This window comes from Aythya fuligula, chromosome 5 (genome assembly GCF_009819795.1).
Source record: "Aythya fuligula isolate bAytFul2 chromosome 5, bAytFul2.pri, whole genome shotgun sequence".
NCBI lineage: Eukaryota > Metazoa > Chordata > Aves > Anseriformes > Anatidae > Aythya > Aythya fuligula.
Window position 1 is genome coordinate 35,647,940 of NC_045563.1, and position 19,387 is coordinate 35,667,326.

Here is a 19,387-nt window from a genome sequence, read left to right on the forward strand (position 1 = left end):
ACCGTTCCTTCCACCACCACCTCAACAACAAACACCCTTGGAATACAGGTTAAAAAAACATATCCAGAAAGATTACAAAATTAAAAGTCAGCAAGGGTACTGAGCTCAAGTACCAACTGAAGACCAAAGCCTAAGGATACTTAGGATCACAGCAATATCGGTATCACTCATTCAAAATAAAGCAGAGCAAAAAGCAAAGGAATAATTATACAAAGCAGAGTAGAATTAAAGAGAAAGATTGGAAAGAGGAACCCTAGGGTGAAGTTTACGATCTCTGCAGAGCTCAGTTTGCATTGTGTCCCAGGGTCCGTGCTCAGATGGCACCACACGCACGTCTTGCTCTGTCTATAAGGAGCAGCACAAGCTCTGCTGACTCCGTGCAGCCAACACTTACAGCTATTCTGGGGCTCGGTGCTAACAGACTTTGTGAGGGAGCAACGAGGAAGGGAGCAAGAATAAAGGCTATCACCTCCTAAATCTACTGTGATCTGCACATACATTCAAGTGGGAGTTACTGCAGTGACAACACAAATCCCAACAGAAGTGATGTCAATTCTTACAAGTGTCCCTTAACCCGATTCCCCACCTCCTCCTATCAGACAATATTTAGCAATAATGTGGGAATGGATCACAGAGGACCTGCACAGAGAATCTTCCATTCAGGAGAAGCACTCACCAACAGCACAGGTTCATAGGAGATCATCCTTCTGTTCCTGCATGGAGCTTCTCTGAAGCAACGAAGTTGATGGGAAGGCACCATGGACAACCTAGCTTACATGTAGTAAATCAGTAGTGCCAACATCATTCAGGTGAGCTCAGTGCCCACACGCTGTGCCCGTGAAATAAAAAGATTTCATTTAGCCCTAATTTACTCCTAGGGCAATGACTTGCACTGCAGTCAGTTTGAATTACAACAAGCATAGAGCATAAATTCTGACAGACAGTCTACTTTGTTGTCCCTACATTTTTACAAAGCACACTTTCCATCAACTCACGTGGCCATACAAGAAAAATCTTTCAGGTCACCCATTAAAAAGAGGTTGTCTGCCCCTTTTCTGGTAAGTATAAAGAAGGCCGGCAGATAACACATGCATATCTCTGAGTCAGTTTAAATTTGGAGCCAATCTCACTCCCAGCGTGGGGAGGTGCTCACCAGGTTACAGCGCCTGTGCCTAAATCCAGCCCTGCCCTTTCCTGGGGGGACACACAAAGGTGGAACAGTTCCCTGCAGCAAGAAAAAAGCTCTGAAGCTGCTCACCACAGCTCAGCCCTGCCAGGAGCCTGCCTGAGCCACGGGCTCTGGCAAGTGCTGTGGTTCTTTTCTCCATCTCAGGGGACAGAACCCTGCCAAGGCGTTTTTGGAAGTCTGTGTGGTTTCTACAGTTGCTGGATCTTGTCACAAATAGGTCTGCATTTGTCAGCCTTGTGACGCTTTCAGCCCTCTCCTTGAACACAAAGCCTTTGTTGCCTTTCTAAAATGTAGAGCTGCAAGGAAATTACTGGGAAGGCTTCCATAAGGGCTTCTGTGCCCCGGGAAAATCACAGCAATCAGTCTAATAAAGAAATTTAACAGAAACTTTCTAGCAGCTTTGTTACAATAACTGCACGCTGCCGAGGTCACTGTAACTCTGCCATGCCTTCAGTCACCTCACCACAACGCCCTGGCGTTTCTGCCACCTGCTCGCTCCTCTGTCACTGAGGGCTGCGAGGCTCAGCCATCCTGTCCTTATCCCACTGCCCGCACCACTCTGGAGGTGAGGAGCAGAAACAGCGGGCAGGGGAAGGATATTAACCATGCAAACGTCCTCAAAAAAGCAGACTGGGGGCTACGTTTATGCATTCCTCTGGTAATGTGTGTAAATAAAAATCTGACTTACTGTCAGTGGACTAATGCTGTACGCCAGGTTTGCCATTGACGCATCAAAGCCCCTGAGCTGGAGAGAGTCGGGAAGAGCTTCGGGAACCGCGCGTGGGCAGAATGGACGAGCTGCAAACTGGCACTGCTCTTCGGAGGGGATGCTGGCAGCCCTTCGGCTCAAGATCAGCACAGGGAAGGCAGGCTGATGAAGCGACGCCACGTCTAGCCCGCAGCACACAAGATAATCAGCAGAGATTGAGGCAGTCTGAAAATCCTACACGTATAAAATGCTAATGAAACAGTTTGCTTTTGCAAAGAAAATCTGGGACCTTGGAGAATTCCATCAATTCCCTTAAGATTCACTTAATGTGTGTGTTACAGCAGAGGCACTTACTATTAAGTACAAGTAATTTACTAAGTTTTTCTTACATTATTGTAATTTCCTTTTTTTAATGGTTTTGCTTTATTGGAAAACTTTCCTATTAAAGTTGGTTCTTACAAGTCGTCCTTCTCATGCAGAAAAAAGTTAACACAGCCAAGTATGCAAGGCGAGAGGATTGCAATGTCCTTAAGTTAAACGGAGTTTTAAACAGGGAATTAAGTCAGTACCATCATGGTGTGGTCCCAACCTGGCAGTATGTGGCCCTGCTGCCCTGCCAGTCTCAGCAGCTGGGCAGGGAGGTGGGACGGGCTCTGACCTGCTGACCTCCACACACAGCCACAAATCCCATCCCGACCCGCCTAATGACAAGGAATGAATCTGGAATACTACACGAAGGAAAAAAAAAATAAAACACTAAATGTGATTGCGCCATTTCAATGAGCCTAATTAGCTAATAAAGGTCAGTCTCATTAGAAGCTCTTCAGGGAAGGAGCCACTGAAAGAAATTCAACAGCAAAAGGATTTTAACAAGCTGTCCTCCCTCGCCTGCACCAGGCATTTCAAGGAGGACTCAGGGAGAAGCCAAATCTCTTGAACAAGCGATGAAGGAAGGTGTTGATACACGGGCGTTCTGCGACAATAACAATTCGCTTCCTAACTGTCAGAAGATCATTCAATGTCACGCCGAAGCATTCTGCTTACTCTCTGCATGGGAGATGTCGGCTGTCCTGAAAGCAAGCCTGCCTCTGAGCTGCATCCCCTCTGAAGAAGAAATAAGTTTTGTATTCTTTTGCAGCTGCCATAACAAAGGTGAAACAACACATTCTAGTTGATTTATCTTAGGTAGCCTATATTTCAAATAAATCCCTGCATTCCTGTGCCTAAAGGGAAGAACAAGTGCAGAAAACAGGGTTGTCAAGCAAGTAAATGAAGCAAAACACCTAGATTCAGGTGTTTCCTGACAAAATGTTGTTGTTTCCTTTGTTTACTTATTCTTTTTAATTTGTTACTAAAATCAAAGTAGTTAAAAATATATATATTCACCTTAATAGCTGTATTTTACTGGAAGTCATTTGGATTAAACTATCTTGACTACCTCTTTTGACAGCCATGGAGCCCTCTCTGACTGATCTCTGCTCTGCTGCTGCAGTACGGGGAGTGACTGCTGTCCTGGGGTGTACAAAATTAACGTTTAGGGAGATGGAGGGTGGTGTTTGCTTGACTGACTTCAGAGACAGAGCCTAAGGGTGTCTGGGGCCCTGAAGGGGCGATTTCGCTCCCAGCTGTTCACAGAGTCTGTTTTTCCCACCTTGCTTTTATACAGAGTCATTTATTTGCCCTTTTTTTTTCTGGCAAAATCCATCTCTGTCACCAGCCAGCCTGAGCAGCAACTTGTTCAATGTCTCCTTGCCCCGTTCCTGCCGCTGCTCTTTGAGCAATGAGCAGAGAGCTGCTCCACCCAGTGGGGATGAGCAGCAGACACAACAGAGCATCCTCAGCCGAAAAGCATAGAAAACCCAACTTGGAAGAGTTTGAGAGAGGGATGAACACCCCTTCTCCTCAGAGGAAGCTCACATCCCATCTCATCCCACCTTCCAGCTGCTCTGACTGCGTGGTGCAGCTGGGAAACCAGGTCTGAAGCCCGCAGCAGAGCTGTACGCAGTGCAGCTTGTTGCTTGTCACACCACAGGAGGACGCTGGTTTGTGGCTTTGGGCCTGCCTCCAAAAGCTGGCCAGTTGCACAGACTCTGCCCTGGCCAGCCGAGGAACACCAGGTCCCCAGGGTGACCCCAGTGGGTCAACAGCCCCCAGACGGGAGCCTGCAAGGGAATGGTGGGGGCTGACCCCCTGGCTGCCGATAAAACACTCCTTACTACAGTACTCCATAACTACCATACACTATAGATGGAGCCAGGATAAACTGCTCAGACCTGTGCCCTAGCCCTTCCCTCACACACAGCTGGGCAGGCTCCTGTACCAAGTGGCAGCAGGTGAGGTGAGGTGAAGCTTGGGCTCTGCTGCCCCACTTGGGCAGGTCAGCCTCACTAATTTCAGCTCTGATATGACAGCCCCATCCCTCAGGGGCAGGACAGTAACTCAACAGAGGGACAAGGCCAGAGGATAAGAGAGATACTGTAAGGCTGGCCCTGTGAGCACAGCACTGCTTTGGGAGGAGATCACCTCAGATGACAGGCTGGCCACTGATTAGTGGTAGAGCTGGATTCCTGGCTACAAAGGGAAAAACCAAAGGGAGATTTAAAAAAGCGTATTGAAATGTAAGCACGTTTTCTGACCCTAGGAAAGAGCCTCCTAACTGTGGCAAGAGCTTTATTTTATAAGCCCCATGAGCAAACCAAGCTTACGGCTATTCATATGCAGACAACACATTTCACTTCAGGAGCATCCCAGTGCTGTTTTAATGCTTGCATATCTTTACTAAAAGTGTCAAAAACCAGTAAGCCCATTTCTTTTACCTGATGAACACCGGCAGCAGCAATTTTACAGACAATTCTTATAGGTTAAACTGACCCCGCTGCCATTTTATGCCCAGCTGAATGACTGAAAAGTCCATCCCCAGAAACCACAGGGCACAGTCGGGGTATGTTCTGCATCAGCTGCTGCTTTAAGATTAGGAACCACATCCATTAGCCCACAATGGTGGATGTAACAAGCAGAAACCACACATTTCTTATCACTCGACAGCTGATTCCACCTGCTGAGAAGAAGCTTTGCTGTCTACAGCCTTGATGCAGCACAGCAGGAGGAAAACGGCCTATGACAACCACACTGCACATCTAAAACATTTCACAACCATAAAAAGGTAGGAGGAGAAACAGAGGGAATGAGCAGAGCTGCCACTTACACAAAGTTAAAGGAGCATCCTTGAGAAAAGGCTAGTTTTTGTACGAAAACCATGACGTGCACTTCTTTTCAGTGCCAGCCTGTGTCTGGGAGGCGTGAAGCAAGAGGAGTATAGGGAAATCATGCAATAAATAAGAGCATTACATATTTCTTGTAGTAGAAACTTCTGCCAAACTACCAGCAAGCTTTCTTGTTTACCATTACAACTCTGTAACACTAACTAGCATTCACTACCTGCGAAACACCCAGTTACCCATCAGACACGGAGTTTCCAAACAGGAGAAATCAACCCCGATTTCTCAAGGCAACAAATTGCAACTTTTACGCCTGGCATATATGGAAGTATAGATTAAAAACTGTACTTGTGGCCCATGGGATCTTTTCTGCAGCAGACGGCACTCAGGGAGAAGTTTACCTCAGGAACTTCAGCATGGCCCCACAGCCCGGGGCCGCCCTTCTCTTTCCACAGGGCTGGCAGCAGCACAGCTCCCGCCTCACACCGGTCACCAGCAGAGAGCACGGCTCCTCTATCACTATTTTTGTTAAGTAGATCTCCAGAAGCTGCACGGGGAAAGCACAGCCCCTGCGCCCGCTCTCCTCAGCCTGAGGCAGCGAAGTGACGCGGGGTGGCACCGTTTTCCCGCTCAAAATGTCGACGCTGCTGGGCAGAAAGCCCCCACCTCCAGACTCCAAGGGGGCCGAGAGGGGAGCAACGCGAGCGGAGGGCACGGGGAACGGTCCTGTCGCCTGGAGGCAGCGACAGGAGACGACAGACCCTGGGGGTGTCGCGATAAACGCCCCCAGAGAACCCGGCCTCGTGGCAGGCACCGCCAGAGGGAGCCGCGAACCCGCCGCTGGAGCAGCGCGGCTCCCCTCAGCCCCCGGCTCCCCTCAGCCCCCGGCTCCCCTCACACCACGGCCCCGGCCTCTCCTGCCGGCTGTCCTGCCTGGGAAGAGCTGCGTGCAGGTACATTACTACGTGTTTTCTGGCATTTCACAAATTCTAGCGTGTTTCCTATGCAGGTTGAGGACAGCCGGGGTGGGACCGACACGTGAGGTGTTGGCTCTAGGACTTGGGGCTGCGCATCGACACCCTGCCTTGTGGTGCAGCCACCCTGAGCGAGCTTACGAGCAGAGCAGGGAGCCCTGTGGGTCTACTTTATGCCATATTTTGGGGTTTACAACTGGAAGTGGCCTGTTTTAGAGCAGCAGTCCCACCTAAAAACAACACCTGTGAGATACAGTAGATAAGTTTTGGTCAAAGAGTGGGACTTAAATAAGAGACTCATTGGGAAACCTGAAGTGTTTTCTTGTGATCTGGTGGATTTGGGCTATAAGAAGCCCTAACCAAACTGCCACAGGAACAGAGAGCACATGGCACCCTGTGTGCTAATCACAGAATCGTGGGGGTAGAAATAAATAAATAAATAGATAGGTTGGAAGGGATCTCCAAGATCATCTAGTCCAACCTCTGACCTAACACTAACAAGTCCTCCACTAAACTATATAATTAAGCTCTAAATCTAAACATCTTCAGTCAGGAGTGCCTGCTGCCACCTCTCCAACCCAGGACAGGCACTTAAAGAAAAGCTAGCATTTCTAACAGCACCTCCTAAACCCTAGATATGCAAAATCTGCAGGGCAAAGGTCAGGGTTTTCTCTGGTGTTCCACTTTTCCTGTTCCCATGGCAGAAAAATGTGCTGGTTGGTATTTTTATGGCTCCCACCCGCCTCCCCCTCCACCAAGCGCTGTGCCTGCTCCTGCACCACGCTGTGGCCCGGCTGCCTGGCAGGCTGCTCGGTGCCTCCTCTCCCAGCTCCTGTCTGCCACCGAAGGCACAAAGCATTGCAATCTGACAGCCCTGCGAGCTGCCAAAACCCTATCCAACGTGAGTCGGCACATCCCGAATTCAGTGCAGATCTTTCTGTCAGTGGGCATGGATTGGAAACCCTCCCTGCTGCTGGAAGGCCTCTGCAGCTCACGGGGCTGCCACCCCCAGCTGTGCAGCTCCCAGCCGTCCCAAGGCCCTCCCCGCAGCCGGCCGTGTGGTCAGTGCAGTGATTAAAGAGTTCAGCAAAAGAAGCCTTGAGGCTTCTTCCAAAGCTACTTGGACCAGGCAATTTCCAAGAGCTTTGAGTATATCTGAAGACATCGCAGCACTGACAGGAGAAGTGATTAGGACCAAATTACTGTCTGAGGCCAAAGGGAGTAAAAAGAGACCTGAAGCCAAGCTCCTGGCTCTGTCTTGGCAATAGCTTACTGCTCCTGCTGTCTTCTTGAAAACACAGAGGAAAGTTGCCGTGCACAAACATTTTGTCATTGTCTCTCAATACTAAAGTACCTGACACAGCAAGAAGAAACCTCTCCAAGGAGACCAGGCAGTCCTGAAGCACATTTTGGAAATAGCTGTCGGGTCTCATGAATAAAAAGTGAATTACAAAGTACATTAGAGCATCACTGTGTCAGCTAATACCCTGCTAAGGATTTCTGGCTTTAACGCAGATATCAGATGCTGGAAAGATCTTATTAGGCCCAGATCACCCTTGGGGAACACAGCAGGATTAGCCTTTCTAGGATGTGTGCAAGTGCTTTGTTTTTACCTAAGGACTGATCTGTGATTAATTTCCCATCTGAGAGGTTCTAAGGACAAGAGCACTGAAGGGCAAGCACGGGCAGAGGTGCTGCCCCACCACACTCCTGCTCACATGAAAATCCCAGGGCTTGCAGGAGAACTGCAGCTGCCTGGCAGCTCTGAGGCCCAGGGCATCGTCTCTGGGTTACAGCAAGAGCCTTTGCTCTCCAGCTTTACACTGTTACTGCAAGCCCAGCAGGAAAGTATTTCCTTCCTGATCAACTTTCATTTGGTTTGATTATAATCTTCTGACACCTCTCTGGTTTCAGTTACACCCTTTTTGCCCCATCAGCAAGGTGAATTCTGTACTGTGTTAACAGAGGGCTTCCAGCACACTGCAGCATCCAGCAACAACTGCTGGTTGCTCCCCCATGCCAGCTGTGTGTGCCCCATCCTGTTTATCTTTATGGGGTTTGCTGATTTCTCCTCCTAGTGCAGTGCAGAATTTGGTAATCCTCCCCTTTTCTGGCTCTCTCCTTCTAACTTCCCTGCTAGCCATGTGGCACGCAGGGCCCCCATGGTCAAAGGGGCTCTGGGCTGCAGGAACCAAAGTGGAGGAACCGAACAGTGACTGAAATGGGAATGGATAAAAGGAACCCCAATGGCAGTCACTAGGCTACAAATTCCCATTCCTGAGTCAATGCACATTTTAAACCAAATGAAAAGAGATTAACAGGAAAAGCTGGGAGAAAGCACAGGTCAAGCTACTAATTTAATAGTTAGCAGGCTTTCCTGGGAGACAAAATGTCAAATCCCCTTAGACAAAGAAGGCAATGAAGCAGAGTCTTTCAGTATCTGTGAAGAACTCCATACCCACCAGGTTGTCTGGTAGAGGGAAGATAATACCGACACCTTTTCCTGCATGCTCCTTTTCCACTTCCCACATTGTGTTCTAGCTGGAAACTCAGAGATCTTCGAAGCAGCCGTCAGGTATGTGGATAAGAAAGACTCAGTGCCTAGAAGTATCCACTTATCCTACTGAAGGGCCTTGAAGCAAGCTTCTTCCTCAAAGGTCCTGTAGGAATGTAAGCTCTCATGTGATAAGGAGTGGATGAATGATTAAAGGATAGGAAATGAAAGGTGGAAACAAGCAGCAAGCTTTCACAGTGGAGGGAGTTCACTATGGCAGTGTCAGAAGGTTAAGTGTTGGAGGCTGTGATGCTCTGGGGACTTGATAAATTACCTGGAAAATGAATGGGTACCAAAAGTGACAAACTTCCTGGTGGCACGAGGATATGCTGAGTAAAAACACGAGGGCTGTCTGTGAAGAGTTGCAGAACAGCTGTGTGCTGCTGAGTGACAAGGTGAGAAAAGGGTAGAAAACCTGCAACCTGGAAATTCAAACTAATGGATGTGGGAAAAGCAGAGCTGACCTCGTTACATCACAATGGGCTCTTGAGCTGGCTCTTAGGAATATAGTCAGCTTAGTTTATGCTCAGTAGCAGAAAATGAAATGTCAGGAACGCTCTGGGAAGGGACAGAGAACAGAATGGAGAGTGTCAAGGTAACATGCACCTGCATCCCAAATTGTGTGCACTTCTGGTCCTGCCATCTGCAAAAGGACTTAGCAGAACATAAAGGGCACAGAGAGGAGCAACAGGAAAGATCTGAAAGTGTGTCCACAGGAGGAGTAAGACTAAGGCCAGACAGACTGGAAAAGAGACAACTGAAGGATGATGCAAGTAAAAGGCTTTTTAAATCATGAATGGATTGGAGACAGTAAATAGGGAGTGATTAAACTGCAGAGTGTCAGGTGGAACTGGTGGGTGGAAATTGAAAACAAAACAAGAAACTAACAGAGGGTTAGGTACAGAGTCTCCTTTGGACAGATGCAGGAAGTTTACATGGGTTCTCAGAGAGACAAAACAAGTTTGTGGAGGAAGATACGCTGCAGGCAATTACATGGGAACATGACCCCTCTGATTGGGAGGCCCCTAACCCAATCCTACCAATCCACTGAGCTAGCGTGGGCCCCAGGTAAGGAACTTTGCTTCAGATCAAGTATACTTGCCCTGTATCAAATGAAGTATTATTGGCATTTATTCTTGCCCAGATGAAAATAACAAAAACATTTCAGTTGCATAAGAAGTAATTTATTAACATAGTAGTTCTCAGAAATTAAACCAACAAAACTAGCTTACAGCACAGAAAGGGCGGCAGAAGAAACTTTCAGCTGCCATCAGCTGGGCATCAGCACAGACAGCCCAGAAATGTATCATTCCATATCCCTATATTTTCAGAATTTTTATTTTTTTAAATTTCATAATCAGCCTGGTTCTGTGATGCTACATCATTTCCTGAAATTTTGCAAACAAATGGCTTAAGCATTAATGAGTTTTTCCATAGGAAGCAAATGCAAACATGCTAGCAAGATTTAAGAGATGTGTAACATGACAAGTACTGGACAGTTAGGTTACCAAACTTTTGTATAAACAATTAATGCATTGTAGTACATCTCACAATTTGCCTGTGAGGTAGCTCCTGATATTTATTGTCAGACCAAGACCACAGAGAACTTGGAAAGCAGACAGCACTTAGGTTAAGACATCTTCAAAAGTTGCTGCTAATTGTGAATGCCTTCATTTGTAAATAGTTGTTGTTAGAAACGATTTTTGTTCGTGTCCTGCGTACAAGGCTGAGACCTCGTGAAAACGCAGCAGCAGCTATGTGGTGAGAGCCAACACGCTGAGGATGGGCTGTGCAGACATACTTGGGCAGGAGGGACCTTGGCAGCAGCCCCTTCATTTTGATTTTCCAGTTAGTGTAATGCAGTTATCAGCTCCATTCAAAGCTGAGAGACCAATGGGAAACTGAAAAGGGAAGGCTCTTCCCCTCTCTTCTTCTAGTCCAGGTTAAAATAAAATATTTAGCAGTCCCTAAGTTATGGGACAGGGGGACCTGGATCAGTCATGTCAATTAACCAACCAAAAGTAAAACCTTTTAGTTTCAACAGAAAGTAAGTTCTAAGATTTTTTTTTTTTTTTTGGTGTTCTATTATATGTTACTAAATGTTAGTCTTTTTAACTGAAAATTTTAGAATTTGCTCTTTTGTTGTAGTAAGTTTCACTTTCCATGCAAACTGACATCAGGAATGTAAATTGATCCAATTAAAAAAAAAAAACATGAATGCATCATCCACCATTTTCTGACAGAAGAAAATGAACATTAGAAATGGCTTGTTAAAATACATACAGCAATCCGTGGTTCAGTAATTAATGTGTCCCCTGATTAAGAAAATACACTGTAATTACAATACAAAGGGTTGTGTTTAGTTGCAAACCCGCATGCTTCAGCGCTCTGGGAAGGGCTGCGAATCGATACGTCTTCCTTCAGCCAAACGTCCAAAAAGCCTACGTGCACGGCAGAGCAAATCCCTCCTGTAATGGCTTTCTGTGCGTCTGACAGCATCCAGCTGCTTCAGGAAGCTTCCTTTGGCCCACCCGTCCTGGTTCAGCTCGGCAACCCCCTGTCGGATGCAGGTCAGGCAACCTTTTCCAAGCACAATCTTGGCAAGGGATCCGAAGGAGCACACGGCTCACGTGTAGCACGTGCTACTTGCAGCTGTGCCCCAGCATGCTGTGACCATGGCACCTGTTCAGGCACTTCTGGAAATCCCACCTGGGCTCCATCAGCCTCTGTGAAACCTGGCCTCAAGCTCGTGCTCCTCTGAAGGGCAGGAGCTCGACACGGCCCCGAAAGGAGCAGCAACTTCCCCCAGCCCCTGGAGGTTGGGTGCACCTGGGGTTAACCCTCAGAGGCTGCTGACAACCAAAGCGGTGAGGTGTTATTTCTCTGGTGTGTGTCCGTCACTTGGCTTCACCTTTCTCCTTCTCACCCATGACAGATCAATGGCAGATGTTTTCATCCAGCCCAAGGTAGCCGAGTGAACAGCAAAATGTCCTTTGTCCCAGCAAGAAAAACATTTAAAAGGTGGCATCAAATGGACATTAGACCAATTGATATAATCCAGAAAAACACCAAGCATGTGCACGCATTGCTCCATCTTTTTCCACGTCTCTGTAGTCCCCCCGAAAGGACTCAAGCTTGAAAAAAACATACCCTTAAAAAAAAGGGAGCTGCAAAGAATGTTAGAAACAACCACGTGTGTATTCATGTTATCCCACTGTTCTGATCCAGTGCAACGGGTCAGGGAGGAAACAAGCACTGAGATGTCCCCAGACTGTCACAGTTGCTGTGCTTGTCACAGTGTTGGCAGGGCAGAGCCCTGGGATGAGGACACCACTCTGAGCAGGGCTTTCACAAAACCAGGCGAGCCGTCCAGGCCCTGTGCACAGTGCAGCACATCAGGCGCAGCTGGTGCTGCTGCCAGGAGAGGAGCAGCAGAACAAATGACCTCAGCTGGAGGAGAAGCACAGGAGCAGGTGGGAAGAAGCAAAAGGAAGAGCTGGTGAGAAGTTCAGAGCAGCAGCAGGATGGGTCCCTGGTTTCCTACCCCTCCACCATGAAACCTCGTTTTATTCACTAGCTGGTGACACTTGCTGCTGTCACAGCATGGGGTTAGGAAACCACATCCAGTCCTGGTCCTTCACCACACGCCAGTTTTGGTCTCTGACTTCTCTGTGTGCCAGAAGCTGCCGGGGCTCCTTCGGCTGCCGAGAGCATCTTCTGCCCGGCAGCTGCGCATCCCTCCCACAGGCACAGCACGAAGCAGCGTCAGGGGCTCCATCCGGGCTTTTGCAGAGCTCTGAAGCAAATATTTCTATTTCTACCTCTTTTCTCCTCCAGCTTCACCCTTCAAACAGCACAGCAAGGATCTCCTCACAACTGAGAGGCGAGGGGACCTTCACAAACCTCCTCATCTTGCTCCTGCCCGTTAGCAACCACTGCTTTAAAGGAGGCAGTGGAGGGACAGTGTCATCTCTCCCCCGTGGAAGCCAATTTTGGATGCCCCGGGAGCTGGCAAGCAGCACCCGCCCCGGCCCCTGCTGCCTTGCAGCAAAGCGAGCTGCTCGCACGCAGGGCTGACGCCGCACAGGGCGTCTGCTAGGAGACAGCACAGCACTGCCAGGAGGGTTGGTTAACCACCTACCCAAAAAGAAGGCACCAGGAGATGAGACAAGGATTACGTAAAGGTTTTTGTAAAACAGACAAACCAACCCCACGTTGTGCCTGGTTCATGGGGAATATTTGCTGGTCCCTTTCCCACAAAGGGAAAGGCTGGGGGAAGAAAGGCTTTCTCACAATACCTATTCATCAGGCCTGGAACACCTCACAGCGCTCTGCAGCAACACCAGGCTGCACTACAGCAACCGCACTTGCAGAGGAGCGAAACCTGGATGTGCAGCACCTCATCCCCACAGCGCATCTCCCCCAAGCCTGAGGCTCCCCTGCCTCCTTCCCCCCAGCCCCATCTCCTCCTGCTCCCCTCAGCTCCCCTTCCTGCAGCCCCTCGCCCCCCGACCTGTTGCCCACAGCCTCGTCCATCCTGCAGGGGTGAGGTGAAGCCAGCCCCAGGCAGGCAGCAGCTCCCCCAGCTGCAGGGACGCTGCCTGCAAGCCACATCTTGCCCGTGTCTGGGCCGAGCTACTGGCATGCATGGGGAAGCGTGGGAACCTCCAGCGTGAATTAATTACGGTTGTGGGCAGGGCAGCTCCTTGACCTGCAGGAAACTTTCTGCTTCAGCCCAATTACCAGCATCCAATTACACGTGGTAAGGCGGCAGCTTGGTTTTCTTTCCAAGGCTCAACCCCTGTTTTTCAGTCAGGTGCTTGTATTGGCTCTTGCTGCTTCCCAGCTCTCTTGGTCAGGAGTCTCACTGCTAGGAAGAGATGGATTTTCCTTCCTCATGAGCCTTTTAAGGATCCATTCAGTGAACTGGGAAGACGCTCTGCTGCAGAGCTCGCTCATTTTTTTTGTACTTTTTGTGTAGAACGTCGATCCACTGGGCCAAAAAAGGTCTGTTCAAAACACATTCAAGATCAGTTCCTGGGTCAAAGCAGATCTGTAAAACAAAACAAATGGAATATCTGACACCCCCCCACACCCTGCAAAGCCTAGCACCTAATATTGAATGCTTACAGGTTTGTTTCCAGGATGCTGAAAGCTGTGTGCATCCTTGGGCAGATGTGCCAGGCAAGTTTGGTTTGACCCAAACAGGCTTTAATTTCCATGTGTGTTCTAGAATCCTGAAAGAACTACATGTATAAATGATTAAAAGAAATGCTGCCCACCCTGCACCTCCTCCTTCCTGGGTCAGCCTGGTGAAGCTCAGAGAGTTACTGCTACAGGTGACAAGAACTTGGCCATATAGGAAAAGGCATACTGCAGATGGGGGAAAGAAAAGAGATTTGTGCAGTAATCTATGTAAAAAGTCAATGGATAAAGCGTGTGTGTACATGCTAAGTAAAGGCCTTCAGAGGGATAAAAAGTAGAAATCAGAATGAAACTTTTCTATCCCCTAGCACTTAGGTAAGTGGTACAAGAAGAAAGCGTGAAGAAAAGGATGTTCTGGAAAGTTTCAAACAACAAACCCAACAAAATCAGAAGAAAATGGTTTAGAAGAGCCTTTAAAATGAGTTTTATTGTCAGAATTTTACAAGTAGCCTTCAGAGGCATCATACAAGAAGAACTCTGTTGCAAAACTCTAATAAATAGTCTGCCCCAAGTCCCAAAATATTTTTTGAAATAAAATAAAAACCAAACTTAAAAATAAAAGAGAATAAAAGCAAGACTTCAGGATGCTCAGAGATGTTAGCAATATTTCCCATTTACAAATAATATCAGGCATTATATAAATCTCCTTCATACAAGTCATTAAAAAACCCAAAACATTCTAAACCTTTACAAAAGCACTTCAGAAATAGTTCCAAAGAGATCCATTTCCATGACAAAACATTAGAGAAGAACTCCATGGGGATTAGCATCACAAATGAAGTTTGAGGTTGAAGTGTAGTGTGTACTTGTGTGGAGCAAGATTAAAGAGCATGAAAAAGGGATTTGAAAAGAACGGGGAAGTTTTTGTGACAAGCCTATGCCTGATGATTTTACTCTGTTTATCTGAGAATGCGGTGAAGGGCCGGGAAGGACGGTGCTCCTGGGGCTAACCCCAAGCACACCGCACCTCACGCGAGGCAGTACTCAGTCAGGTAGTGACTGCAGACTGCAGTGCCTACCCTGAAAAGGTATTTTCTGGAGAGGTAATACGTTGTGGCAAGTTAGCTGTTCCTTCAGAGAACATGGAATTAACTTTCCTGACACGAGGCAGTTTGGGAAACCTCATGCTAGATAGCTTCACTGGGAATTGGGGATTTCAGAGCTCCAGTCCTAGCCCAGTACTTTGAAAAAAATACACTTCTTAATTTCACCTCTACATATTCCTCTGCCTGTGGTTATGAAGGATTTTGAGAGACCTCCCATTTAAGAGAACACGCTTAAAAATGTTCTTCAACATTTCTCCAATCTGTTGCGATTTGAGAAGTCCGGAGGAACGGAACGGAACAGGAGGGTGGGTGCACTGAAATGGCTTATGGGGATTTTCATGGAAACCGTTCAGAGGGGGGAAAAAAAAACAACAACTTAATCTCTTTACAACTTCAGCCTAAGTCTTATGCTCATATGCAAGTGACAGCTTCCCCTGGAAGGGAAGGGGACTACACTGAAGCAGCACAGCGACAGTACTGGGTCTCTCTCAGCCTGCCTGATGCGGTACGAAGTGCAGCATGCCTTGTTTTGCCCTTCGTCAAGTTACTTGCAGCCCTCGCTTCCACAGGAAACAAAGGCTACCAGAAATGCTAATGCAATAGATGTGTGATAATGTGCCTCGCCCATGGCTCAAGTCTCTAGCCTCTCTCCAAATGCTGTGACGCTGGTTGTACTGTACCATACACTATGGGGACACGTTCTCTGGAACGTATGGGAAGGTAGCACTAGCAATCAAGCGCAAATTGCTAAGGAGACACCTAAAACATTGCATTACATCCCTGTGTCTGTGGCATACTTCAGAAAACAATGTAAGAAAAGCAGTAAAATAACCATTTCTTTCTAATTTTCTAGATGTCATAATATTTGCCAAAGCTGCAAGGAAAAGCAGATTACCTGAAACAGAGAGAAAGGAGTTAATGGAAACAGAGGCAGACGGAGCAGCAAGCCTGATCCAGCCTCCAAATTATTTTGTACATAACAGATAAAGAAACAATGTGCAAAAAATAGACATTCACATTTTAGCAGTTAAACTTTTATTTTACCTTTTTAAAATTATTTACTTTGTTTTTCTACAAAAGGCAGACATTGATTGTTGATCTGCAATTATTCTGAGTGCGCGCAGAGATGCAAAAAAGGGTTATTGGAGGATGAAGGACAGGGAAGTGCTCTGACTATACTTTCACATGTCATGATTAAGGTGGCATTAAAGCTTAAGTCCCAGGAATAATATTCATAACAGATAGTTTCCTTCCCCGTACGCTGTTTTCAGTTCATATCAATTGTGTTGAAAACCCACTCGGTGAACTTCTTCAGCTTCTCAGTTGCATTCTGGGATTCCTCCTGTAACCTCAGGTTGTCTTCCCGCAAATGCTGCACTTCAGCCTGAAGACTGGCTTTGTCCTCTTTTTCCTTGGGTACAAGGAAAAGTACAAATCTTAGTGGCAATTCTTGATCATGCTTCCTACTTACATCAAGTGGCAAGAACCTCTGAGCGAGCACAAGCCTCACACTTCATAAGGATTTTATGTGCACTAACACACGGTTTTCTATCTAAGCTACATCTGTGACAATTCATTGCTTACTTTTTGCTTGAACTATCAGTGTTTCTCTATATTAAATTCTAATAGACAAGGCTGGCTCCTCAAGCAGTGAAATAAAATTGGTCATGTGCTGTTCTGTATGAGCCAAACGTGCAACTACTGATGGTTAATTAAACAAGGGATAGGAAACATTTCCGCAAATACTACCCTAGCTAACAGACTTTTCATCTGACCACAGTGTATCTTCCTTGGACCAAGCAGACAGTAACAATACTGGAATTTTTCACCGTAAAACTGTATGGTTAGGTGAAACTCTCCCTTTTCAGCATCAGCAGGATATATTTATGTGGACTGACTCCAGGCTTCTCACACAGTCACCTGAATTAGGAGTGCAGGTACTCAGAGTCAACTTCCTGATTTAAGCAGAGGAGTCCCATGCCTACATTTCTGGCACTGCACCCTAGCTTTGAATAACTGGAAGCACATCCTGAGAAAAATGGTAAAGAAATGTCTTTTTCACACAAAAGGATGAGACCGTCACAGGACTCGGGCATGGGAAAGCAGAACTACGCAGTAATTAGAATCACCTATCAGCACTAAACATACGCATTGCAGATTTTCTGTAGCTCAAACGTTTACCTTCCTCAAATCCTCTTGCAGCATCTTCAGCAAACCTTCCAGCTGGTCGACTTTAGAGGCGAGAGTTGGAGGAGATTCTTTACTGTTAAAAGTAGGAAACAAGAACAGGCATTGACAGATTTTACTGTATTCACACGGGGTATCCGACACACCAAATGGCTTTGTGTAAGCATGCACTCAGGAACACTAGGAATTCTCAAAACAAACAAAAAGTGCGTGGAACACATGCGGTGCATTACAAGAACAGATTTAACCCATAATAAACTGCTGTCATCCTGTCACATGGTTTCTCTCTCCTTCTGCTCACTATATGTGCCTTGAATTACCATAGCCTTGGACAACTTCGTAAATGTCTCAGACAAGAAGGAACCTGCACCAAGGTTCAGCTGTGGTTATGATCCTTTTGTTTTACTTTCCATAATCATGAAAACTTTGTTCTGTGAAGGCTAGAGACAGCTTCCAAATATGACTATTTCTACGTTTTTCCCGGATTTGTAACTGAGGAAACCTGTACATGTGAGGTATTTACTTACCCTGTATAAGGCTTTATCTGTGCAGAAAGCTGGTCCTCAGCCTGATCACTACTGGAGGCAGCACTCACAGGCCTGTGGTTTTCATCGGCAGCAGCAAAGAATGAAGCTCGCTGAACTGAAAAGACACGTGCAGAGAAAAACAATGGCAGCAGTGCAATAGTGCAGCACAATGCAACAGCTACACTGCGAGATCTCAAGGCAATCCAAGAAGCCTGTGTCAAGATTAGGTGTAATATACCAATACCCATTGGACAGAAGCAGTCTGGCATGGCTAGTCTTTGTACCAGCTTCTCCACTCTGCAGGATTCAACAAGCATGCACTAGCACTGGCAGAGTTCTGCATGCTCAGGCAGATCGTGCATCACCCTCAGGCTAACAATTACTCCTGGGAGGGAGATGCTACAGAGTGCAGAGCACAGATACCCCAGGGGCACTCCATCCATGGCCACTTCCAATACAGGCAAGAAGCTAAACTGGAACAGCCAGCACTGCACAGAACTTCCTGGGTACAACTGCATGACGCTACCCAGCAACTCAACGCCTACAGGTAGCTCCCTGCACTAGTTCCTTCTGTAAAGGGATCCTCTCATCTTGAAAAAAGAAAAGCTCAGAGTGCAAAACTTACATGTGGAAAATAAACAGACCAGTGCCATTTTTCAGAAATTTTTTCTTTATGCCTTCTTATGAAGTATTGTCAGATTGAAATATGAAATCTCTTTTCCTTTCTTTCCTTTCTTTCTACACTTCTTTTGTCTTATAACTGCTCATTTACAATATTTTAGCACACCTATAAATCACTATCACGTGTGGTGTTGACTAAACTGCCAAGTGTCCCTACCTCTGGCGTTTCCTAGCACAAACAGCAACGTAAACACTTCTTAACTTAATTTATTAACACCTCTCTCCCTCAGCAGCTGCTGGTCTCTCACTGGAAATAGAAATGTATTTTCTTTTTCTGCTTGGCAATTTTTTTATTCTGTGCTTTCAACAAGGTTAATATTAACACGCCTTAGTATTTGATGGGATTATTCCTGCTCCTCTCTTTTTTCCTTTGAAAATACTGAAGGTTGGCATACCTCAGGAATCCAAGCAGCTTTGTTTCAGCTGGCTGCAGATACCACTACCTACAACTCCTGAGGCTTGTGCTGAAGACACCATGCAGAAGAGAGGCGTCCAGGATCACGGATCAGAATTTAGCCTGGTTAGTACTTGTCAGTCCCTGCTGGCACCTAGCAGAGACTACAGGCTGGGATTATATTGACAACAGATAGCTGCTCCAGGTCTGTTCTGTCAAAGCTGAATGTATTTTTGCAGTGGTGAGATCAAGTTGCCAGCCAACACATTACCCCAGCTTTTCTTGATCTGAGCTGTCAGTTTGTTACCTTCACCACACCGAATTCGTTCATGCTGCTAATTGGAAATGCAAGTGAGTCTGGGGCCTAGAGAAGTGAGGGATTCAGGTTGATGAGGACAGTGAAAGCTAAGGGGGGGAAAAAAAGAAGGGATCTTTTGAACAGAAACTGCTGACCACAGTGAAATGCATTAAGAGCTGGGTTTCAGCCCTGCGTGGTGGCGAACAACTCCTGTGGCAACAGAGCAGAGCACAAATGTATGTCACGAGTGCTGCCTTCCGCATGCATTGTCTGAATGATGTGTATGAGTAGCACCAGAGAAAAGCCAAGAAGCAAGTTACTTCACAGCCTTCTCTAACCATGCAGAATGATGTTCAAAACCTTCAAGATCAGTGAAAACACCTTCAACAAAGGTGGGTCAGCATT

The 19,387-nt window shown here is 46.8% G+C and overlaps 1 protein-coding gene across 5 annotated transcripts in view; it reads right to left on the reverse strand.

Moving 5' to 3' along the window:
- Positions 1-14,249: 14,249 nt before the first annotated feature.
- SIPA1L1 (signal induced proliferation associated 1 like 1) overlaps positions 14,250-19,387 on the reverse strand; it is a 202,024-nt gene continuing 196,886 nt past the window's right edge. For all 5 annotated transcript variants that reach the window (XM_032188074.1, XM_032188075.1, XM_032188071.1 and 2 more), the window contains 3 exons: positions 17,610-17,724; positions 17,077-17,158; positions 14,250-16,306 (listed from right to left, as the gene is read on the reverse strand). In XM_032188074.1, coding sequence (XP_032043965.1) covers positions 16,163-16,306; positions 17,077-17,158; positions 17,610-17,724 — 341 coding nt within the window. In that variant the 3' untranslated portion in view covers positions 14,250-16,162. The remainder of the gene's footprint in view (positions 16,307-17,076; positions 17,159-17,609; positions 17,725-19,387) is intronic.